The sequence below is a fragment of the Prionailurus viverrinus genome, chromosome D4 (genome assembly GCF_022837055.1).
Source record: "Prionailurus viverrinus isolate Anna chromosome D4, UM_Priviv_1.0, whole genome shotgun sequence".
Lineage (NCBI taxonomy): Eukaryota > Metazoa > Chordata > Mammalia > Carnivora > Felidae > Prionailurus > Prionailurus viverrinus.
In genome coordinates this window covers 13,579,125-13,603,949 of record NC_062573.1, presented here as the reverse complement: position 1 = coordinate 13,603,949, position 24,825 = coordinate 13,579,125, and the positions used below count along the sequence as shown (strand labels likewise).

General features: G+C 56.9%; 1 protein-coding gene across 6 annotated transcripts in view; it reads left to right on the top strand.

Moving 5' to 3' along the window:
- Window positions 1-24,825, top strand: part of COL27A1 (collagen type XXVII alpha 1 chain) — a 140,401-nt gene that overhangs the window by 3,343 nt on the left and 112,233 nt on the right. For all 6 annotated transcript variants that reach the window (XM_047829185.1, XM_047829186.1, XM_047829187.1 and 3 more), the window contains exons 2-5: window positions 4,900-4,970; window positions 8,278-10,010; window positions 17,508-17,561; window positions 21,614-21,667. In XM_047829185.1, the coding sequence (XP_047685141.1) occupies window positions 4,900-4,970; window positions 8,278-10,010; window positions 17,508-17,561; window positions 21,614-21,667 (1,912 nt within the window). The remainder of the gene's footprint in view (window positions 1-4,899; window positions 4,971-8,277; window positions 10,011-17,507; window positions 17,562-21,613; window positions 21,668-24,825) is intronic.

Here is a 24,825-nt window from a genome sequence, read left to right as displayed (position 1 = left end):
CTCCCCTCGTAGTGCGCTGCATGGGGAGTGGGGGGGGGGGCTGCCCTCCCCATGTAACCCACTGTTCGTCTCTCTCGGAGCCCATTCTGCCTGCTACTTTGTTGGCATATTCTCCTTCCCCGTTTCTGGGTGCAGGGACCTGCTTGGTACCCTTACAACCCGGCCCGGTGCACTGACATGCCGTATCAGTGGTGCTGGAGGACTGACCGCCTCTGTGGGGGCAAAACACTCACAGACTCACACTAGTGGGTAGCAGGTTGCAGGGCAGAGGGAGCGCTGCAATCGGCCAGTGTGAGTCCTGACTGCCCCGTGAGCTCGGGCAAGCCCCTGGCCTCTGTGCTTCTCTTCTTTCTTACCCGCCCCACGGGCATCTTAATTCTCAGCTAGCAAGGTTTTGTGAGGATTGATGGGGGGCCATGCTTGTCAAGGGCTTAGAACAGCGCCTGGCATGTAATAAGTGCTCAATAAATGGCAGCTGTTATTTGTATCATTATTCACTTCACCTTGAATGGATGTGTGAGTCAACCGGAAAATTCTGGGCCGCCTCCTGTCCAGACAGATGACCTGTCTGTGTTCCCATGGAAGAGGTATCAGGTGTGAAGAGAGGGGCCTGGGTGCGGCTGTCTGGGCACGTGGGGCCTGGCTGGTCCACGGAGGCAGGTGGGACGGGTCCATCCCCCTTTGCTGTTCTGTGGTCCTCAGGCCAGCTTCCGGCCCAGCTGAGCCCACGAGAGCACAGCCGAGCCTGGAGTCCACAGGCTGCTTTCCTTGTGTGTCTTTTTAGTGCCCTCGGTCTCAGCTCTGAGCTCTTAGCGGATGTGCAAGTTGGTACGGGTCTGTAAGATTCTGTGTGTTCCCAGGTAACAAGGATGGAGACAACACCATGCAAACCAGCTGTAGGTTCTGGCAGCCTCGTGGTCCAGGAGTAGCCACATGTGGTGTGCTGGCAGAGGGCCTTTTCTGGGGGTAGGAGCACCTGGGTTCCCTTCTTGGAGGGCTGTGTGGCCAGGCTGTGCCTCCAAGGTCAGGTTCCCTAACCCCCGGCTGCTGTTTCAGTTGCCTCCTACCCACTCTGGCCCCTGGGCCCTGGTCTTCCCGACATTCTGGAGCCCTGGGTTCACCGAGCCAAGGACCACAAGTCAGTGGTGAAAACAGAAGTTGGGAAGAACAAAGCTCTGAGCCAGCACAGGCACGAAACATTATTAGCAGTAGCCTAAACAGCATTGGAACGGGAGCAAAAGGATCGGCAGGGCCTCCCTCCGGGAGCCAACTTTCCAAGCCTGGAGCTTACTTAGATGGCTTGTTGGCTTCCGAGGCTGCATCTCTGTTCCTGTTGGTAAAGTCTGGGACTCTGGTCTCTGGCAAGTAGGAAGTCCCTGTAAGTCTCCCATTTCTTCTCCATGAGAGACAAGTCAAGTGAGACGGACTGTCTGCTAAGCAGCGGGGTCGGATGATGTGGGTCACTGACATGCTGTGTGGTTTTAGACAAATCGCTTCCCCTCTCTGGGCCTCGGTTGCCCATCTTCACAATGAGGGGGAGGGACTAGAATCTGGCCTCTAGATGATCTCAGAGGACCTTCTCCCACTGTATTATTCCCACTCTTTGCTTTGGCAGTGTATGAGTCAAGTGTGCACAGAATCCAGCTCTGGGAGGTCAGCTGCATTTGTCAAGGTGACCGGATGGAGGGGCAAATACTTTCATAACAGGCCTTCAGGGTTGAACTTCTTGAATGGGAAACCATGGTGTTGGGAAGCTTAATTAAAGAACAGGTTCTGATCCCATCGCCCTTGTGAGTCTTCTCTCTCGTGACCTTCAGGGATTAAAAATATTTCCCCCACGTGTATTCTCAGTCTCTCCAAAGTGGTCACCTTGGCATAACCACAGCCATAAAAATTGACTAAGGGCATGTGTGGTTCTTGCACCTTGTCCCCTCCACCCAGCCTCTCCCTATCAGCTTGGGAAGCATCTTGAGCAGGGTGGATATGACACGATACGGCGAGGGACTCCGGGAGTGAGGGCTCGTGCCTGGAAAGCTCTGGGAAGAGAGGGTGGGAGAAAATGGGGGCAGAAGTGAGCTCGTCGGCACACTGGAAAACGAGGGGCAGTGTCCTCTGAGGAGTCATTCTCAGGAAAAATGAGTTCACTGGTCCCCTAAGTCTGGGAACTGCTGCTGGACAGAAAGCACGGTCAATGTCTTCATTGTGGGACGTCTCAGACCCTTTGGTATGCAGTTAGTTGTGCCCCGGGAGTCGGCAGGACTGGGATGCAGCTCTTCCCCAGGGAATCTGGCCCCGGTTTCCTCTAGTGTCTACCTGGCCAAGTGGGAAACAATACTGAAGAATTATGACCCCAGAGCCTTCCCAGGTGGCCTTGAAGAGGTACCTGCCCTCCCTGAGCCTCCGTTTGTGGCACGTCAAACAAAGCCTCCTGTCATTTCTTTTCAGGCCCGACGAGGCTGCCATTGGCTTCAAGCGGACAGGTCGTGTCGGCAGGGCCAGCCTCTGTCCTTCCTCCAGATGACGTCAGGGCAGCTAGGCACTCTGACCTTTAGTCATGGCTAGCGGTGAGCTGGAGGCGAGGTCCGCGGTGGACTGGCCCTGTGAGAAAGGCATTTTCACAGCAATGGCAGCAGATTGGAGAAGATGAGGGGGAACAGAAGCTTATCCAGGACCGACCCTGGAAGAAGGCAGAGGTGGGGAGGGCCTTTGGAGGGGATGCTTTTAAAGTCCAGAGTCCTGGAATGCCAGGTACTATGTATTCCTTCTACAAAGATACGCTGAACGTTTATGACGTGCTTACCAGGTGCTGGGAATACAAAAGTGAACAAGACAGATGTGGTTCCTACCCTTCGGGGGCTTTTTCTGGAAAGGGAAGCAGGAAAATAGGCAATTAGCACACGTGGGATACCTGCTGTGGTGAGGTGCGTGCACCGGGCTGTGGGAGGTGAGGCCCAAGCTGGAATCGAATGCCTGTGTGGGAACTGGCCAGGCTAAAGAGCGGCGTCGGGAGCGCTTGGTAGGGCATGCGAAAGGCCCGGAGGCTGGAGAAGGCTTTCAAGGGACCACCGTCAGCATCTGAGGGCTACCGCAGCCAGCTTGCTTTACGCTGCAACTCACTGAAGACCCAAGCCAGCCTGGCTTACGGAAAGGGAGTTATTACCTCTGGTATCGAGAGATCTGAAGCAAAAGCAGCGACAGGCTTGGCTACTTCAGCATCTCAAGTGTCATGAAACGTCTCCTATTTTTCCATTCTGTCATCCTCAAATGCTCACGGAGCTTGTTAAGCTCATGTGCCCAAAATGGCTGCAGCAGCACATCCCCACTCGATAACGTACAAAGGCTAGAAGGAACCCTCTCTGTCCCTTTGCAACACTTTTCCAGGGGCCCTAAGAGGCATCCCTCACATCTTACTGGCCACATTTGGGTCACGTATGCGTGCCTAAACCGGTCACTGGTATGGCAGAAGAAATTCCCAAGATTGGCTTAGACTTACCCGGATTCATCCAGTACCCTCTGAAGTCCGTGCCTCCCTGAACAAGAAGGGAAGGGTAGGTGACCGCCACTGTCCTTCACAGTGCCAGTCAGGATTACTATTGATCATAATTGCAATCAAATTGGAGCAATTGCTATTAAATCCGAGGGTGTAAACTTGTTTTCCAAGGAAGCCCGGGGAGCTGGGAAGAACGTGGGGCTCCAGACATCAGTTCCGGCAGATGGGTTTCCTGGATTACGTGGTTCCCCAGAAACACAGCATCCTAGCTTTCCTCTTGGAAACGGATCCCGGGCCTGTGCATCCCAGCCTTAGCCCTCAGCACCCGCCTGTCTCGGCTCTCTCTGCCTGCATCCCGGCCGGCCGTCTTTGGCCACGTGCTGCCTTCCCCTTGGCCTGTTCAGGGATCAGATGCCCCAGGTGGCTTCGGGTGTCGCCGGTGGCTGCTCCCACAGGAAGGTGAAATCGGATCACTGCCTCTGCCCATCTTGGCAGGAGCCACCGAGCAGAGCATTAACCCTTCCGGGCCCCAGACTTCAGGGGCAGCAATGACTGTCTAAGGAGCACTTCTGTGGCTGGCACCAGGCCGAGCCCTTGACATGCATGAGCTCACTTAATCCTCATGCCTGGCCTGCACCATCGGGAATGTCGGCCGTGTTGCAAAGCGGGAGGCGGGCTCAGGGAGGCTGAGTGACTCATCCAGGGTCACACAGCTGGTAAGCAACGGGGCCAGGTTTGCACCTGGGTCTGCCTGACTCCCCGCTGTGTCCTCTGTCCCTCTGTTTTCTCTCCCCGCCTTTTTCCGTCGGCATGAAGCCAGGTAGGCGGCTTCCTTAGCACGCGTTGTTCCTGGTTCAGGGGTCTTCTCCTCCTCCACCTTGAGTCTAGAGAGGAGTTCTCATCTCTTTTGTCCTTTGAGATGTCAGTCATCCAAGTGCATCAATTCGGTCTTCCCACTGAACTTTCAGTCCTGGTTCTGCTGCCCAGTGGGCCTCAAGATCCTGAGGCCACAGTACAGATGGGGAGACTGAGCCCCAGAGATGGGGAGGGGCGGGCCCCTGGCGGCCCGGTGAGTCAGTGGCAGATTTGAAGCCGGGCCCTGGGTCTCCTGACGCCCAGGGCAGGGCTTCCTGCCCACTCTTTCCTGCCCTGTGACCTTGGGTTATCGATCTGTAAAAAGCCAGGTTGTATTTGGGCTGCGTAGGCAGGTCTGGCCCGCAGGGGTTGCGCCTGGAAACCCGGGAGCGTGGGCTACACCGTGGGGTCCTAGAGCCTGTATCTTGCCTCCACCTTCCATGGGCGAGACTGGGGGACACTGGGCCTGGGTGGTTCCCTCCCATCTCTCCAGCCGGATCCGGGCCTGAGGGTGGAAGCTGATGCCGCATCTGCTTGTGTCTTCCGGTCTCTAGGGGGTTTCTCTTCACCTGGATCTTAGTGTCATTTGTCTGTCACCTGGCCTCCACCCAAGGAGCTCCTGAAGGTAATCTTCTCTTCTCTTTGTGCAGGGGGAGACAAGGGAGGGCAGAAGGGACCTGAGAACACAGGGCTAGGAGATGGCTAGGCCCCTCCCTGGAACTCACTGCCTCAGTTTTCCCATCAGTAAAATGGAGCCCATCGTTGGCAAATTCTCTCTGGGCTTGAAAGAATCACATTTAGGGTTTTGTAAGGGGCAGGAAGGACTCAGTGCAGAAATGTGGAAAGCTGACCCTTTCTTTCCTATCCAAGGGTCGGGGGGTCGGGGAACGGGCAGAATTGGAATAAATCACGTTGGTTCAGTCAGCCTCAGTCATCCTGATTTGTCCAGTGGTTGTACCAAGAACTGCTGAGAGGAGGCACGAAGGCCACAACTTCCTGCCCTTCCCGTGAGATCCTGCTCTTCCCTGCCATCCCTGAGGAGCCGGCCAGGGGGCCAGAGCGGCCGTGGGCAGGCTGCACAGCTGCCCGTGGAAACTGAAACCTCTCCCACATCTGTTTGTCAAACAGCCACGACGCCTCCTAAAATAGCGGCCCTTCCCCTCCTCCACGCCCGCCTGTGTGCCGGGACAGGCAGCCGGGCACTCTCAGAGCCCCTGTGGCCTGACCTGGCCGCCGGCAGGGATTGGGTCCCCGGGAGGGGAGGGCCGTGCCCGGAAGAGGCTTCTGCTGCCCGGCAACATTTTGTGCAAATGTCATATTTTCCGAGCTTGCTGTTTCCCCCACAAAGTAGGTGAACAGCTGTCCAGAGTCCTGAGTCAGGCGATGGGGGGCGGGGGGTGTTGGGGAGAGGCCGGAGCTATGTGGAGCCAGGTTTATGTAATAAAGGGATCTTGCTGCGGCCAGCTGGCTGGGTCCTTCCAGCATGGCGTTGGGCCGTATTCATTCTCCTGTCCCCTAGCGCCTCGCCCGTGGGTCCTGGATATGCCTCCACCCCACGTTCTCACTTGTCTGAGGGGCTCTAGCTCAGTATAGCACTGTGTTAAGAACAGAGACCCTGGAGCCAGGTGGCCTGGGTTCAGATTCCAGCTGTGCCTTTTATTATAGGCTGTGTGACCTTGGGCTAGTTATTATAGCAAACTTTTCTGAACTTTGTCTGTGAAGGGGGGATAATAAACAGTACCTTCATCATAGATGATTGAGAGGCTCAAGAGAGATAGTACATGTAAAGCACTTGGCTCATAGTAAGTGCTCAACAAATCCTGGCATTTATTATTGTTGTTGACTATATCATTTACCTGAAAACTTGGCTAAGAACAGTCCTTCTCTATTCCCTGTGGAGCCCGCAGTGGTCAGTCTTCCCTAAGATGACCACCTCTGCCAGCTCCAGGTGTCAGAGTTCGGGGCTTTGCCCTTGACCTACAGACAGTCTGTAGGGGTGGCCTGGAGACTAGCCAGTGTGGGTTTTGAAAGGACGCTAAGGGAAAGCTCATTGGTGTCTCCTGGCCTGGCCAACTGTCATTTCCCCTGGGTGAGCGCAAGCAGCCATAAGCTTCGGTGTTTGAGGACATGTTGTGCAGGCCTGGGGTCCTCCGGGGGCTGCCAAGATGGGACAAGGGGCGGGGGTGGGGGGTGGCTTCCTGCCCTCACCTCTTCCCTAGCAAGCACCTGCTCGCTTTTAAGCTGTTCGTAGTGAGTAATATTTTGTGATAATAAGAGCGTTTCAGTGATTAAAAGGTGTGAAATACACTACTACCAAGAGAATCTTTGAGCGGTGGTGTATTTCAGATTAGGGTCTGAGGGCAGACGGAGATGGGAGAGAGGGGGAATTTGCAGCGAAGTGAAGGCCCGCAGGCCCTACGGACGAATAAGGGTCTTCAAGTCAAGCCAACCCGAAGAAGCAGCCTACCCCTCTAGAGTTCTGAGAACACCGTTAGCACGTCGTGGCCGCTTCCAGGTCTGGTTTCCCTTGTCTTACAGGCAGGGAAACTGAGGCCCAGGGGTCAGGAAGAGACTTGCCCAGAGGTGCTGGTGCAGGCCGTGTGTGAGGATTGGCGAGGAAGACCAAGAACCCTGTGATGCAGGCGTTCTCCTCTGCCTCGTTTTACAGCGGAGGGAACTGAGGCCCAGAGTCCAGACTCACAGGTGGCTTTGTCTGGCTCCAAAGCCCGGCCTTCTGACCCCAGCCCATCTATTTGTCCCTCCGTCCATCCGTCCATCCACGTCACAGTTGTTAGCTCAGGACTAGGGGCCGAGCGCCGCATTCAGCCTGATGGGCACCCCCTGGACCACACTCGGGGTTTAGGTTGCTGAGCTCGGGGGGGGGGGGGGGGGGGGCGGGGGCGGGGGCGGGGGGAGGGGAGCTGAGCACCCGAGCCAGGCCCCAGCTCCAGAGGCAGCCTCTCCTTTCTGGGTCGGGGCTCCGGAGCCGGCTTCTGCAGACGCTCGCAGCACAGCCGGCTGAGGGAGGTCGAGTGACCCGGCAAGATGCAAGGTCAGGAAGCCTTTCCATAAACACCCTGGACGCCCTCCTTTTGCTCTGGCGAGCCCCACCGATGTAATTACTGGGCGGATGTGACCTGGCCAGGCCACAGTAGATGTCCAAACGCTTCGCCAGAGGACAGAGCTTGCAGGGACGCCTTGATTGCTTCCTCTGCTCTGTCCAAAGCCGCACAGGGAGGAGGGGAGTCATTGGAAATATCCTCTTCCCTCCGTGCAGATAGCGGCTCCCCCCACCCTGCTCTGGCCAGAGAGAGACCTAGGGGGTGGGCAGGGGGCCGGGGAGGTTCCTAAAGGTGGTGAGACCAGTCAGGCCCACTGGACATCCTTACCAAACTCCTGTGACACCTTCTGCGTTTGACTCTACTATCCCATTTAACAGGCGAGAAAACTGAGGCAGTGAGTCACAAGTGAATTCAGGAAGTTTGGCTCCAGGGTCTGTGTCTTTTTTTTTTAATGTTTTATTTATTTTTGAGAGAGAGAGAGAGATAGACAGAGAGACAGAGTATGAGTGGGGGAGGGGCAGAGAGAGACAGAGGCAGAATCCGAAGCGGGCTCCAGGCCCCGAGCTGTCAGCACAGAGCCCAACGCGGGGCTTGAACTTGGGAACCGCAAGATCGTGAGCTGAGCCGATGTCAGGCGCTTAACCAACCGAGCCGCCCCTGATGCCCGGGGTCTGTGTCTTAAACTAGTATATGCATCATCGTCCAGCCAGATAGGGAACGGGTTCCGGCTGTGTACTCCCAGCCACAGGCACGGGCCACAGTGTAGCAATGGGTGATCTGTCCTCACTGTGTCTGTGTGCCTGCAGGGGTCTGGGGCTGGAGCAGGCTCTGACTGTGCCCTCTCCTGCCTCTGCCCCCCCCCCTCTGCAGATGTGGATGTCCTCCAGCGGCTCGGCCTCAGCTGGACAAAGGCAGGGGGTGGCTGGAGCCCCCCGCCCCCGGGGGTCATTCCATTCCAATCAGGCTTCATCTTCACACAGCGGACCCGGCTCCAGACCCCCACAGCCGCCGTCATTCCCGCCTCCCTGGGCACAGAGCTGGCTCTGGTGCTGAGCCTCTGCTCCCACCGGGTGAACCATGCCTTCCTCTTCGCCGTCCGCAGCCGGAAACACAAGCTGCAGCTGGGCCTGCAGTTTCTCCCCGGCAAGACGGTCCTCCACCTGGGGCCCCGGCGCTCGGTGGCCTTTGACCTCGACGTGCATGATGGGCGCTGGCATCACCTAGCTCTGGAGCTCCGCGGCCGCACCGTCACCCTGGTGACGGCCTGCGGGCAGCACCGGGTGCCTGTCCCGCTGCCTTTCCACAAGGACCCAGCACTCGACCCCGAGGGCTCCTTCCTCTTTGGGAAGATGAACCCACACGCGGTCCAGTTTGAAGGTGCCCTGTGCCAGTTCAGTATCTACCCTGTGACGCAGGTCGCTCACAATTACTGTACCCACCTGAGAAAGCAGTGTGGACAGGCCGACACATACCGGCCCCAGCTGGGACCCCTCCTTCCCCGAGACCCTGGCACAACCTTCAGCTTCCAGACCGACCTTGCCCTGCGAGGCCTGGAGAACCTGACCACTGCCGCACCAGCCCTGGGGTCGAGGCCAGCAAGCAGGGATCCCAGGGGGACTGTGGTGCCTGCCACACCCACCAAGCCCCTAAGGACTAGCATCACAGACCCTCACCAGCATGCTGCAGCCAGGGGCCCAGCATGGACCCCGCTGCCACCTGCCAAGCTGTCAGCCGGTGAAGTGCTTCCTCCCGTGCCCCCAGCCCCTCGTGCCACCTCCGCCACACCTGTCCAGCCATTGCAGAAGAGCACGGCCACCGGGAGCCCCAGACGTCATCCGGCTAGGCTTTCAGCCACTCCTCCTTCCACAGGCCCTGTCAAAAACCCCCACCCCACGCAGAAGGCAGCTCGGCCTTCCTTCACAAAGTCAGCCCCCCCCACCAAGAAGCCTGTGCCATCCACTTCCCACCCACTTCCTGCCAAAGCCTCCCGACCCTCCGTGAGGCCGATCCAGAGGACCCCTGTAACGCCCAGACCTCCGCTACCCGACGCTCAGACCCTACTTCTGGCCACTGGATCCTCCAAAACGCCTTTCTCCCCAGTGGGCCAGAATGAGGCCAAGGTGAGCCGTCATGCCAGTGAGCCAGCCACTGCCCACACCAGCACCCTCAGACCGCCTCAACCCACTGTTCTGTCCCTGTCACCTGTCCCCCGTCCTGACTCTACCGGGACCACTCCACCACCAGCCACATCGTTGCCGCCCACCCTTGCTCCTGGCTCAGGCCCCACCAGAACCAAGAAACCCTCTGGATCAGAAGCCACAAGGAAAGCCAGACCCAAGAGCAACCCCCGGAAGCCGGTCCCCCTCAGACCTGGGAAGGCAGCCAGGGATGTCCCGTTGAATGATCCGACAACCCGGCCTAGCCCCAGACAGTCCCGGCCCAGCCGGCCGACCACCTCAGCCCCGGCATTTGCCCCAGCGCGATTCCTGTCCTCCAGTCCTTGGCCTACAAGTCACAGCTATTCGTTCTTCCACCTGGCGGGACCCACGCCTTTCCCGTTGCTGATGGGACCTCCAGGGCCCAAGGGAGACTGCGGTTTGCCGGTAAGACTGGGAAGGGTGTGCATGTTGTTCGGAGCTCAAGTGGGTGGCAGGGGGCGGTTAGGGCGAGTGGCTACTCCCGGCAAGGGCTGACCAGGAGAAGCAACGTCGAGCCGGGAGGTGGTCATCGGCAGACTCTCAACTCGAACGCGAGTCCCCTGCTCGTCTACCTCTGCTGTGCTCGTGATTACACATCCTGCTGTGATTCATGATCCACTGGGGCAGACTTGGGTTTGGTGGCCACCACCAGGTAAAGAGCCCCCCTGGGCTTTGCTTGGCTCAGGCCCCAGGTCATTCTTTGCTAACCCAGCTGTCAAGGTCAAGTGGCTTAAGGAAAACCACTAGCCGACTAGCCCCCAGGTCACACGCTCTCCGAAGTTCAGCTGTCCCGACTCCTAGAGCAGAGCTCCTCCAGCCCACCAGCTTGTCTGGGCGTTTTGGACAAAGGTCGCACATGGGTAGTCCTGAATGTGTTTTGTTTGGCACGTGCGGCATTGTTTAAAAATATTTAACGAGTTACTAACATTTTAAAAATGTGAGAGATTTCTTATAAAAGACCTGACGACTGGCTTCTCCTGGAAGGGGGAGAGACGCAGTGGCCCATGGGCTGTGGCTCCGTGAGAGCTGCCCCTTTCGACAGGACAGGCCTGCTCCTGTGTGCCCCCGTCCCCACGTCTCCCGATCAGGTCTTCCAATCCAGTCCTTTCCCCTGTTTCTTTCACCTGCCTGGATCCTATAGATGCTGGATTTGTGGCCCCTGTAGGCGAGTTTGGGGTGGGGAGGGGGAGGGTGGGCCTGAACAGTCAAGGAAAGGAGAAAGAACATTCCACGTGCAGGAGATGTTCTCAGGGCCGATGCCTGCAGCATGCCTGGGACTGTCTCCAGGGGCAACGACCTTTCTGCAGCTGGAGGCCAATTCCTCTGGGCGGGGAATGGTGGGATGGAGTTTCCAGAAGGCTCAGGCCTCAGCTCTGTTCTCCTGCCTTGGAGATGACCACTGTGTGGTTTCCTCCTTCCTAAGGCCGGGTTTCCCACCAGGCTCTAGTGTTTGAGGTTAGGCTCCCTACAATGTGGAGACAGTGGCAGATGCTGGGAATTCCCAGGCCTTACAAACACACTTAATGAGTTTTAATAATGATTAGGAATAATATTTATTCAGCCTGTCTCCAAGGGGACTGAGAGCGCGATTTTATTATAACCATATTGTAGAACTTATGGAAATTGTATGCATTGCTTTGCAATTATGTCAACGCTCTGCTTAAGTCCTATGCTCTGAAATTGTCAGGGCAGGAAGTTGGGAGCCAAGAAAAGAAGGGGGGACCCCTTTTCAGCCCTTCAGGCTGCTCAGCCTGACTCAGGCACCAGGTGCCTTTGAGGCCTGATAGTTCAGCTTCCCAAGCTGTGGGGGTGCTCGGTTCACCGGCCACGAGGTCAAATGGGGGTGAATTGTCCCCCTCTGAGAGAGGGTGTGAGGCTCAGGGTCTCCACTCCATCCAGTGGAGAAGGCCAACCCTGTCTCCAAGGCCACGTGTGGTGTAGAGAAAGGACAGCCGTGTCCAAGCCTACACTGGAGCAGGGAATAGTTTTTTAGGGTGCAGAATCTGCCTTTGGGCCTGCCAGATGCCCAGGCTGCATACATTCCCCCGGGGTTTGGTGATGTGGATCCGCAGGGGTGAAGCCTCACTCCAGATCTCCTGGAACTTCCCCGCGATCAAAGAATGTGTGTCCTGAGTGTCCACACTGAGACTCTAAGGCTTAGGGCCAGGAGGCTGGGGGGCTTCAAAGATATGTCAGGCCCTGTCCTTGGCCTCAAAGGAAGATCTCACTGTCTGAACAAATCTTCTGTTTCTATACCCACCAAATGTGTGAGTTACGTGAGTGGCATCTTCCTTTAGGACATCCTAGGAACTGGTTCAGGAGGGCGGGACGTGTATGCGAATCCCTGCTCGCCTCCTGCCGCGCCCTATCCCTGAATCCCACCCTTCCTCCGCTTGGAACCTAGCCTCACCCCAATAGGAGCCACGAAGCTTCGAGAAGCTTTGTCCAGCCCCCTGTGCGGCAGGTGGCAAACCGGTCATTTATATGTCACCGGATACCAGCATTATATGACTGAAGGGGCATCTTTGAGCAGCAGTGGTAACAACTTCTTTTCCTGTCCTCTCTTGTCTGCCTCCCACCCCCATATACATTCAGAAGCCGTGCTGCCCTGGGCAGGGGGCTTAATTGTCCCCATACTGGGGACATGCAGACCTGGGTTCAAATTCTGACTCCGCCCCTTACTAGCTCTGATCCACACTAAGTCTTGATTTCCGCAGAACGTAGGTTAAGAATAGCTCCCATCTCCTATGAGGAAGCAAGTTGGGTGATCTCCAAGGCCCCTTGGAGATCTGTTTTTGCTGGGTGACTTTGGGGGAACTTCTCTCCTCTCCCTAGGGCTGTCTCCCCTCCATGACAGCTTCGGAAGAGCTCCCTTCTTAGAAATAAGTGGCCGTGGGAACTTCAAGGGCCAGAGAGGGGTGGCCGGGTCTGCCTGGTTCTGCGTGGTTCTGGAGGGGCATGAGCCACACTGGTGGAGGCGGAGACTGCTCTGGGCCCCGGGCCTGCCAGCAGTTGTAGCCACTGAGTGAGGGAGCTCTGTGGGAGCCCCAGCAGCGGGGGGAGCATGGAAAAGCTGAGCTGGGCTCCGGGTGAGTAGGGGCGGGGAGGCTGCGGTTCACAGAGACTGCACAGAAGCTGCACAGAAGCCCCACGCCTGGGAGGAGGCGAGTCAAGGCCTTATTTATTCATGATCAGGCCGCTGGCATTTGCACTGGCTTGCACTTTTTTGCAAGCGTCACCTCAGGGAGACCCGGATGAGGGCCTGGCCCGCAGCAAATGCTCCATGACTATCTGTAAAATGAAGGGATGTGGTCTTTATGGGAAAAAAAAGGTTGTCCCAACTCCCAGGCCGGGCTCCTTGAAGTTACACAGATCTCTGCTGCTGGTGGGTCAGGAGGCCACATGGAGGAAGGCACAGAGCACAGACTTTGGATCTGGAGCGACCTGGGTTTCAACCACTGCCTTACCCAGCTATCCTTTGCTCCTTTCAACAAATGTTGATTGAGTGCCTCCTAGGTGCCAGCTGCTGTGTGACCTTCGGCAAGTCACTTAACCTCTCTGAGCCTCAGTTTCTGCCTCTGCAAAATGGGGACATGGTGCTACCTACCTTTCCAGAGTTGTTGTGTGGATGGAGATGAGGGATGTAAAGCCACCCAGTACCTAGCAACCCGGTCCCAGCGGGTTGTCGTGGCTGTTTACTGACGTGCTGATGGTTGAGATGGGGGCATCGCTGCACCAAGGGAACCAGGGACGTCTGGACCCAGGACGGCCTTCATACCGTTGGTGGTTAGAAATTGGGGCTAGATCTTGAGAAATTCACCCATTCCCCTAGTATCACGTAGAGCCCAGGAGAATGAGGGGTGTCTCGCTTTCTCTTTGGCATTTTGCTCTTGAGCTCCTACTCTGCGCCAGGCTCTGTGCTAAGCAGTGCGCATGCCGTGTCCTGCAGCTCCAGGTGGGGAGCAGGTAATTGAGGAGAGGTCAAGGAAGGGGCTACTGACAGAGGTGTGGGCGGCATCAGAGGAACCCACAGGGGCTGGCGAAGCACACAGGTCTAGCCTGAAGGTACCAGGGGAGGGGAAGGTGTAACCAGAACCCGGTGAAAGTTCAAGTGTGAACAGCGGTCTCCGGTCCCCACGGGAGCAGGGAGAGAAATAGCCGAGCCCACTCACTCTTCCTACTTCTCAGTCTCTTGCTGGGGCTTCCCGTTGGCCAGACCCGGCCAAAGGCACATAGCAAGAAAGCCTAAGGGTGCAGCCTGTGAAAGCCAGCTTCCTGGGGCACACAGTAGATCTGGGGAGCAAGTGGAGAGTAACCAGCACCCACATACGTTGTATGTTGGAAGATGGGTGTTATATCCCCATTTTACAGCTGGACAAACTGAGGCCCGGAGGCACGGCGCAGAACCACACTGAGAAGCCCCGGCCCGGAAGGCCCTTCCCTCGGACAGAGACTGGGGGAAAAGGCTCAGAGCCCTGAGCGCTATTCCTGGGAATAACGGTGCGCTCAGATGGCCAGAAATGGGAGGCCCCTTTGGGGTCCCCTGCCTCTCCCTGTCCGGCTACAGGCACTGAGTAGAGGCGCAGAGACTGAAGAGTCCTCACGCAGAGTCACCAGCAGTTAGCAGCACACGAGAGACCGGACTCGGGTCTCCCAGATCCTCGGCCTCTGGAACCTCTCTGCTCGCTGCCAGGGGCCCTGCCAGCCAGGGCGGACTTCTTTCTGCAAGGCTTGGCAGGAGGGCGGTTGCAGCTGGACATCAGAGTGGACTTGTTCTGTGGGATGGGGTTCCCCTAGGTCTGGCTGTTGGAGGCCACGACCCTCAGGGGAAGCCCAGAGCGGCTGCTTGTTTGTTTCCATGGCTCTGTTTGTGCGAGCCCCCAAGCCCAGGCCTCGCTCACCTCCCCCAGGCAGGCCTGTGGCCCCTGCTCCCCTCCCCCTCGGCTCTGGGCCCTCTCAGAGGCCCCGTTGTTTGCGGCGTGGAGTGGAAAATCCCACCCCGGCCCTCGTGAATCATCCCAGAGTCACCCGCTCAGGCTTCAGGCCCTGGAAAGAAATGGCAGCGTTTTTCCACTGCGTGGAGAACAGGCAGGGTCTCGGATCAGGCGAGAGGGGGCAGGGGGTGCCCACCCTCGCTTGCCCACTAACAAACTAACAAAGTAAGCACTGAGCGGGGAAGGGTTAGGCCTGTGGCCGCGGCTGGGCCCGGGTTGGTAGAGGAGAGCCAGGCCAGGCCCGTGGCCGGGGGCTGGGCTGCCATGACACGGAGCTGGGCTGTGGACTGACATCACCAGGCTGGGCTGTGGGTCCCAACTGGCACTTAGAGTCTGCTCTGCAGATGTGTGGGTGAGGTCAGACTCCCAGCCTGGATGCCCCTGTTTCTGGGGCAGAAGAAATGCCAAGAGGGAGTGTCCGGGCCTCCACAGCAGCGGCCCTACCAGGGTCCCTGAGGGAGAATCTCCCTCCCTGGAGCCCTGCAGGAGCCCTGCCTCGCTGGGCCTTGACCTTCTTCTCTGTGAGATGGGCATGGTCTCCTCCTTTCCTCTCCTGCCAGATAACTGGAGAAGGAAGTCACTACCACCCTGCAACTCAGGAAGTACCCCATGCTGGGAAGGTTCTGGGATGCTCATTCCACGGCTGCCCATAGAGGGGCAAGCCCTTACCCAAGTTTGCACACCTAGTCAGAATATACCCAGCCGAGATTCTCTGCGTGGAAGCTCCCAGGAGAGGAGAACAGAGCCAATGTCCTGGGCTGAGTCCCTGCTCCGCCTGTTAGCTGTGTGGCCTTGGGCAAGCATTTTGCCACCCTGAGGCTCTTTTTGGTGTCTCATCTATGAAGAGGGCTCTGCAGTGATAAGGATGCCTGGAGCAGTGCTTCACTGAGCCCCTGCATTTCCCTTTAATTCCGGGTCACCTGGAAGAACAGGGCCAAGCAGGGCCTTCTGGAAAGGGAAATCTTTGCTCTTCCTGAAAAACAGATGCCAAGGAGGGTGGTTTAAAATTCGGAGTTGGAGAGCATCCAGCAGCTCGCTTAACAGAAACAACAGCTAACTTTTTGGGCCTTAGCTGTGTGCCAGGCACCAGGATTAGCACTTTTTATAGATTATCTGTCAGCAAGGTGCCGTCATATCCTCAGGGGGCCCTGAAAGCCACACAGCTCGTAAGCAGGGGTGCCTGGTGTGAACCCAGGTCCCCAGTCTTACAACGTTCTCTACTGTTCCCCTGGCGCGGGTGGCCAGGGCGGGGAGGGGGGGAGCGGTGGGCGGGGTTGTGGAGCGGAGCCTGGCCCTGAAATCCCAAACCTGCAGAACTACATAGAAGGGCTCTGGATGGAAGGAAGACAAGGAAGACGGCTGCCAACTTGGTCAGAGGTCCCGGAGGCTCCGAGGTGTCCGGGACTTGCCTGAGGCCACGCAGCCACCCGCTCCTCCCTCCCCCCGGGGCTCTTTCCAGTGCCTCTGGGGCCTTGGTGCCCATATCTGCCCGTCTGGATCTCTCTTCTGATTTTTATTCATGGACGAGCAAGCACGTGGCGTTCACAGGCCAGAACTGTGAACCGAGCCTGCCCAGCGTGAGATCTGGATTAATTACCAGCCAAACCGTACTGGGTTTTCAACGCTGATTTTAACTCCGGGCAGGAAACCTGGAATCTCGTTGATGGTTATTTGAAACAAATGAATTCCCCAGGCCTCACACATCCTCGAAAGCCAGGCTTCCTTCGAAGGTTCTGTGTTCAGTTCTTCACATCAGGCACTCAGTTAATCCTCATTTATCCCTTCAGGGTAGACAGAGCCGTAGCTATTGAGCCCATGGTGGATGGGAGCAGGTGGAGACCTCAGGAGTCTCCAGCTAATAAGTAGCAAAACCAGGATTTGAACAAAGGTCAGCCCTCTGTTTAGTAAGTCTGCTCAGCTGCCTTCTTTCTGTGCTACAGAGTTAGGCCTTTCTCTTGTGGGAAATAGGGAGCCATTGAATGTTGTTGAGCCGCGGAGCGCCTTGGGAAGATGAACAAGGCTGTGTAGAGGAGGACAGGAGTAGAGAGAGGGTGGAGGTGGGGAGACAAATGAGGGCATGGTTGCAGGTTCTCGGGGAGCAGTGATGAAGGCTGGACCAGGCTGTGACCACTGGAATAGAGAGAACGTTTCAGTGATGATTATATGCCAGTCACCGTGTTAAATGTTCACCATCTCTCATTTCATCCCTGTGACGATCCTATGAAGAGGCTCTTATTGCCCCCTTTTATAGGCCATAGGCTGGTTAAAGAACTTGCCCAAACCCAGCTGGTGAGGGGCAGCATGAGGTTTGAACCCAGGCCTGTCTGATGCAAAAGCCTTTGCCTATACCATTTATGCTGCACTGCCGCTCCATGGTGCAAAGAGGCTTTGTGTGACCTTGGACAAGTCCCTTCTCTGCTCTGGCTCTGCAGAGAACTTGGCTGAGCTCTGAGGTCCCTTGCTGTTTTATCTTATCAAACATTTAGCTGAACCCTAGGGGGGGAGAGAGAGAGAAATAGTTCCTCTGAGGAGACCATGGTCTAACGGGAGTGATAGGCTTCTGGGCAGATAATTCCCCAAACAGTATGAAGCCTTTACAATAGAGGGAAAGAGGGGACGTGACTCAACCTGGGGGAGGGATCAGGGAAGGCTTCCTGGAAGAGGTGACAGCCTGGATAAGTTAGCTAGGCAATAAAAGACGAAAACTTCAAAGACCTAGAAACAGCAGCTGCAAAGGCCTGAAAGCCTCAAAGAGCATGAGTTCCTTAGGTAGGGACCTCAGAGGACCCCTCTTCTCAGCCGCTGGGTTTCCATGCCCAGAGCTCTGGACAGGCTTGTTGAATGACTGCTTGAACTCATTCTCCGCTGCCACTTTGCACTGATGCCATCTTCTTGCTTTTTTCCTCAGGGTCCCCCTGGGCTGCCTGGGCTCCCTGGACCCCCTGGTGCACGGGGGCCTCGGGTAAGTGATCACACACTGTCCTTGGGAGCTCTGGTTGGCTCTTTGGCCTGTATCCCACAACCCCCAAGTTCCAGCCTCGCTGTGTGTCCTCAGGCTGTTCCCCGTCCCACGTGAGGACCCATTTTCCATTTTGCCCATTGGAGTGTACTTAGGGCTCTTAGGGGGCACCGTGTGGACGGGCGTGGTGTGGGAGAGCAACGACCTCTTACAGGCTCTCAGTTGTTCATTGTGGGTATCACCCGTGGCAGCCTGGAGTGGAGAAGGGGTTTCTGCAGACCACACGTCCTGAGCTGATGGGTTTCAGCATCCGTCCAGGACAAAAGCTGGCTTGGGAGGACATGACCCTCACATCCATCTCTGCAGGCACCTCTGCAGGGCCTGGGGTGGGGATACCGACATAGGCAAGGTCGGGGGGGGGGGGAGCTCCCCATGCTGAGAGGTCTCATCAGAGGCTGGAGGATGGCTTGGCTGGGCTGCAGTGGCTGAGATGAGCTAGCCTGAGCCTTGGTGTGAAAAACCGCTCCTATGTGTCATACCTCCTATGTCACTTAATGCTGCCTTGTTTGAGCCCCTCTCCCCTAGGACCCCCATGGGCCAGTACAATCGTTCTCCTCTTAGGGACGAGGAAACTGAGCATGTAGGAAATGGAAGAGCCCAGGATGGGAGCCCAGGCTCTTAACCATATGCTGGGACCCTTCGGGGTTTCTCTTGTTGAAAAATCTGTCCTTTTCCCAAGAGGGCTCAGACCCATGACGCCTGGCACCTGTGCCTAGGCTGAATCAGCCTTTCCCACGCTGGGTGCCTGGCAAGGCTCTGGCAGAGACAGCTGCCTGGGGCATATTTTTAGCTCTGAACCCAGCGGATGGTTCTGGTTATGCAATTACTCGAGCCCTAGTTCCCTCCAGACCTGGCCCTGTGCTCTCTGGGCCCAGGGCTCTGGAATCTGCTGTCTAAAGCAGCATTTCCTCCTGGCTCCAGAGTCTCCATGGAGCATCTACCCAGAGCTGGGGACCACAGAGGTACCAGGGATACTGCTGGCCACAGGGCCTTGCAGCCTGGGACCAGGAGGAGGCCCTCTGACTTAGCAGGCACCTTACCTATCCAAACCGCTCCTCTGCACCTTCGCTCGGGCTGTTCTCTCCACCTGGCCCCGGCGACCTGGTGTGCCCTTCTTTGCAAGCTCCTCCTCCATCCCCTGCAGAGATCCAACGCCCCCACGTTTTCTGATGACTGTCCCCTTCTCGGAATTCCTGCAGCAATTTATCTGCCTTTCTGGATGGCACAGATCACTTCCGAAAAGCTCACAGAGACTGCTGAACTCTGTTGACCGAGCTACATGTGCATGACCTCACCCTCCTAGTCATCCCGAGAAATAGGTTCCAACAGTGTCCCCATTTTACACGTGAGGAAAACTGAGCCTCAGAAAAGTTGTCACTTTGGACAAAGTCAACCATAGGGTAAATGTCAGAGCTAGGACTGAAGCCGGGCAGTGTGACCCCAGAGCCTATGATGGTAACAATTTATTGCACTGATTTTTCTCTCTACTCAGTCGGGCCCTTGTGGGCCAGAGGCAGGCCCTGTTTTTCTCTTTCTTACACAATGCCTCTCAGAGTGCCCTGCATATAGCAGGTGCTGGCCAAATGTTTGCTGAAGAGTTCTAGGCCGAGAGTTAACACTTCACCCCAGAAGCTGTGTGATCTTAGGTAAATCTCTTCCCTTCTCTGGGCCTCAGTTTTCCCATCTCTAAAGCACGGGGTCCTTCCAGGATTTTCCAAGGCATTTCCTTAGAAAGGTATTTCCAAGGTTCCTCCCAGCTCTGAAATTCCATGAGTGAGTGAATGGCTCTCCTGACATCCTTCTTGGGCTCTCTGTGTGCTCCCCTCCCCATCATCCTGTTTCTAGACTGGAAATTCCATAGATCATAAAATTCCAGAGATAATAGAATGTGAAGATTAGACAACCCCAGCTCCTCTCTCCACAGATGGTGGCTCTGGGGCTCAGGGAGGGGCAAGGCCTTACCTGAGGTCATCCAAAGCTCAGTGGCATGCCCCTTCCCAGCTCCGCATACTCCCCCGGCCCGCGGAAGGATGTTGGGGAATCCCTGGGCCCTCCCCACACCCGGCTTTCTGGGCTGCGGCATTTATAGAATTGGTCTGCTTGGCTCCCAGTCAACTATGTGCTGCTTCGTTTCGCTGCAAGGCAGTGGCTGGAGAGGGGAGGAGAGGTGGGGGCGGGGAAACAGGAAGAAGCCCCCACCTTCATAAACTTCAGATGGGGTAGCCGAGTGTTCCAGGCCACCGTCTTTGGGGTAGCTGGGGGGCACAACTGGGGAGAAGTGGCCACTGTTGGCCTCCCACAGCCCATGCCTGGTTCTGGAGTGCTGGTCGGGGGCCCCTCCTGAAACGCCTTTATGCAACTTAGGCCCAATTCAGGCTGAGCCCTGAGGTTAGACCTCAGAAGCCTGGGCAGCGGTGAACATCTGAGGTCCTCCACGTCCCTTGGAGACCACTGGGCCCTAGTTACTCCTAGGACTTTTGGGGAGAGCAAGGCTGGGGAGGGGGAGGGCTGCTCACAGCTAGTTCCAGGTCCTGTCACTGCCAGGTCACATCCATATGCCAGGAGGCGGTGCTCGGGGGCATGCTTACGAGGGCTGGAGAGCTGCTTAGTTTAGAGAGAGGGTCGCCCGTGACACCCTTATCAATTCCTCAGGCTGAGTGAGCTTCTGAACACTGTTCCTTCTCAACGTGTTCAGAGAAGGGGAGGGTCCCCGTTCAGGCGTCGAGGAAGAGGGAGGTGCCGTGGTTGGAATGTGACAGGCTGCAGCTGGAAAGTTGGCCTCCGAGAGGGAGGAAGGAAGCAAGTTCATACACAGCTAGCCAGATGAGTCAAGAGGGGCCAGGGACAAGGGCAGTGTGTCTAGAAGCTGGTGTGGTGGGGCACCACTGGGCCTCTCGAGGCGCCTCTCCCCACCCCCTCTGCCCCCAGATTATTCCTGCTAGACAGAGACTCTCGGGAATTACCTGACTCTTAGGGCTCTGTTTCTATTACTGGCTGCAAGACTCTAACCCAGGGCCCTTGCTGGAGAAAGTAGACATAACAGGTTCCAGCTGTTATATGGGATTCAGATATGACCTGGGAAAATCCAGTGCCATGAATAAGCCTTAGACCTGAAGCCAACAGGCCTGGGTCCCAGTCCTGGCTCGGCCATCGCTCTGCTGTGTGACTTGGCCAAGACTCTTTGACTCTCTGGTCCCGGTCTTCCTAGCTGCTCCAAGGCCCCCAGAGGACCCGTAAGCTCAGAGCGTGTAGGAATCTAAGGGAGAGCTCTCTGGCTGGGCTGTGGCTCCGGAGGGATGCACCTTTGCTCGGGAAATGCCACATACTCCCTTCACTGAGTTCTCTACTCCAAAGGCTCACACAACAGCACGGTTGGAGCCGAAAGGGAGCAGCTCGTTTAGGCAGAAGTCCTAGACGATCCCCGGGAGGAAGTAGCATTTGAGCCAGGCCTTGAAGGATGGGGTAGGTGTCAGCTGGGGATGGATGGGAAACGCATGCCAGGTGATGGGAACAGCACAGGCAAACGTGATGAGGCATGGGGGAGGGAAGCAAATAGAGAAATGGGTTTTGAGCCCCGGAAGCCAGCCTGGGAAGGGCTGCGGGGCCAGGTGGAGAGAAGGGGGAGGCGGCAAAACTCCGAGGTTGAGGGCTTGAGCTCTGAAGCCGGACATCTGAGGTTGAGCTCTGGCCCTGCCTCTTAGCGGCTGAGTGACCTGAGAAAGTTCTACACCTCTCTGAGCGCCGTCTTCAAAATAGGAATAATGATAGCTTCTACCTCGCAGGTTAGTAGAGTAAAACGAGATGATGCATGGAAAGTGCTTAGTGCAGGGGCAGGCACTGAGGGGGCCCTCCCTAAGAGCAGACCGCCATGATAGTCCGCTGAGGCTTGGCTCAGTGAGAAGACCAAGAAGGGGAGGGGGAATGTGCCGGGCATTGCTGTGGGAGGTGCGTGACACCCATTTTCCTCTCACTTCTTTGTTTCTTTCCCCTTTCAGGGTCCTCCTGGGCCTTATGGAAACCCGGGCCTCCCCGGCCCTCCTGGAGCCAAAGTGAGTGTTTGCAGTGGGGTCTGCAGGTCGGGCCAGGGAGTGGGTGCTGGGGTTGGGGCCACGTTTGGGGTGCTTCTTAGGGGCTCCTGGTGGGAGGGCCTCAGTGCCACAGGCAGTCCCGGAGCGCCTCCCAAGTGCCGGGATGGTGACACAGTGGGGACTTGGGAGTAGAGCTTCTGGCTGGGGGCGGGGGGCTAGGGAGAAGAGGACAGCTGCCACCTACAGTCCTCAAAGGAGAGCAGGAAGAAGGGTCATTTGCTGCTTAATAGGGCGGACCCGGAATGTCGGACTAGGGATATAAGTTTTATGGGTCGTAAGACTTACCCTGTCCGTCTTTCAAGCTGGGGAGGGACATGGTCATGTTTGAGGACGATCAGTGTCGTATGGACGTTGACTGGAGGAGGGGACCAGAGCAGAGGCAGGGAGACCTGGGGTGGTACAGGGGAGGGATGAGGCTAGCCCAGCCAGCCTAGGGATGTGTGAGGAGGGGAAGCGGCTGCAGTCACGTTGTGGGGAGGAGGTAGAGACGACGCGGCCATAGGCGACAGAGAAGAGACCAGTGACTCCCAGGGGGTAACCCGGGGGACCAGACCCGGGAACCCAATGAGGATGTCATTTGGGACCCTGGAGCCCCGCCAGGTGGAGAGCATTTGTGGACAGACATTTTGAAACTCTGCAGAAGGCTGAGCCGGAGATAGAGCCTTGGTGGGGGGGGGGGGGGGGGGGTGCGGTGGCCACCTCCCCCAGGGAACCTTTCTGGAATGCTCCAGTCCACTTTAAGATGAGCCCTCAGAGACCAGAGTGACCGGTACTCTGATGCCGGCTGGGAACCGCAGCCCCGCAGCTCCTCGGTCTATTCCTGCAGCTGCAGCAGTGAACAGGGCTGTCCAGGGCTGTGCTTGGAGTGAGCAGCCTGAGCACCAGAAGGTGTGCCAGGCCAGCAACATTTAGGTCACGGGGAGAAGTCTCCAGGAGTGGCCGGAGACACAGGAGGAGGGGAAGGAAATTGCAAGGTCAGGGAAGCCAAGAACGCAGAGACCGTGTGAAAAGAGTGTGAAGCAGGCTGGAAAGGCAGAGGGGCTCCCGTTCAGGACAGAGCCCAGCCCAGCCTGCCCTCCTCGGGTCATGAGGATGGCCAGGCCCAAGGTGATACTTTGCTAAGCCTGTCGTGCAGGTCGGGTGGCTTAAAGAAAGTTGTTATTGTCGGCAATAATCACCATATATTGGACCTTACTGTGGGCGCTATGCATGCACTTTATGTAACTTGTCTTCATTGGATCCCCACAAAGACCTAAGGAGATGGGTGGAGATACCGTACCCATTTACAGATGGGGAAACCAAGGCTCAGGCACCTTAAACCAGTGTCTGGGAAATGGTAGCAGGTACCTGCTCCAGTGGGCCGGGCAGAACGAGGCAGCTCCCGTGGAGACTTCTGCTTTGCACAGGGCTCAGGTCTCCCAGGCCATGGGCTACATCGCGATGTCGAGGACCCACAGCTGTTCCAAATCACCAGGTCTGCTCAGGAACACGCTTTTCTTGGTCTGGCTGGGACCATCCGGTCCTCCCCACTCCCTCCAGCTTCCAGATTGATCCCTGGCTTCTATGGGAGCAGAGGCTCCTTCTCCGGCCCATGCTGACCCCACACTGCAGGGCCTCAGCCCCAGGCCCACGGCAGCCCTGGTCTGGCCTGCAGCCCACTCCCTGCTGAGGCAGGAGGGGGCCCCTCGGCTGCTTCTCCCTCCATTTTGAGAAGCAGCTCTGGGTGTGGTGAGTGAGGCTCGTATCTAGCAGGTGACTCTGCCTCCTGCCACATAGAGCTGGGATGAATGGACTCAGGGTCTCCTGGACAGGATTCCAGCCTGCTTCTGTACGTAACTAAGGGTGTGGGTTACAGAAAATACACTGGAGTAAGAGGCTGCTTCTTCCACGAGTGCTTGCGTAAAACTCCAAGGGGGAGTCATGCGCTTTGCCTGCTACCTGGCCTGGAGCCCAGGGGTGAGCAGAGGTGGCCCCAGGACAGGCCAGTTGGGTGGGAGCTCCCAGTTCGCTGGGCTTGGATCCTGGGCTGTGCTTGATCTGTGGTGTGGCCAGGACAAGGTTAGAGGCCCTCCCTGGATGGAATTCCCGACTCAGCTGAAGACAATGCTATGGATCTGCACCAAGGGTGTGATTCTGGGGAGAGGGTCCTCACTGTGTCCCAGATCCCCCTTGGGCCTAGGAGGTGACCTGATGGGATTGTAGGGCCGGCCTCCTGCAGGCCCTGGGCCGGCTCCTCCTCTTCCATATGATGTTGGCTTCTAGAGCTGCCCCTGGGGCCACCCATCCATTCGTCTTCCTTCGGTCAACAAACGTTTATTGAGCACCTACTATGTGCTCAATAATTGATAGAAAAATCAGGAAGGTCTGCCCAAGTGACAGGGAGCCTCCACTTTGTCTGGATGGGTCACTGTGCATACATTGTTTCAGTGGGTTGATGGGGCCCTCAGGAGTTTATGGTCTTGTAGGATGAAGACTGAGGGGTGGGAGAGTCAGGTGGATTGAGCGGAATCAAGAAAGGGAAGAAGAGCAAAGGAAGGACTTCATGTCTCTTGAGGTCACAAAGGGCCAAGGTGACTTTCCCGAGTTACTGGCAATGACCAGCAGGGACAGGACTATATTTTGGATCCTTGGGTTTGCCCGCTGGAAGACACTTGTCAGGGCCGCTGCAAGCCAGAGCCAAGGTTCAGCCCAACCCGCCTGCCCTAGGCCCCAAGGCTTACCCATGTGCCCATATACCCATATACCCCACGCTCAAATCTACCAAGAAGACGGAGGGTCAACCCCCACATGGAGTCGAGATCAAGGGCTTTGGGAATGAGGCAGAGAGGCCAGCACCCTGGGAGGATGGCATTGGCTGACGTTTAGAGGCCCAGTGTTGAGTCATGGGATTGATTCGTGGAGCCAACCAACCCACAGTTGTTGCTGCAGGGAAGGGCAGTGATTAAGAGCACAGACTCTGGAGCCAGATGATCGAAGTTCACATCCCAGCTCTGTCCTCTCCTAGTTCTGTGACTCTGGGTACATCATTTCTGCTTCCCGTGCCTCAGTTTCCTCCTCTAGCAAATGGATGATAAGAGTAGCTGCCCCCTTGAGTTGTCATGAGGAGTAACTGAGTCACT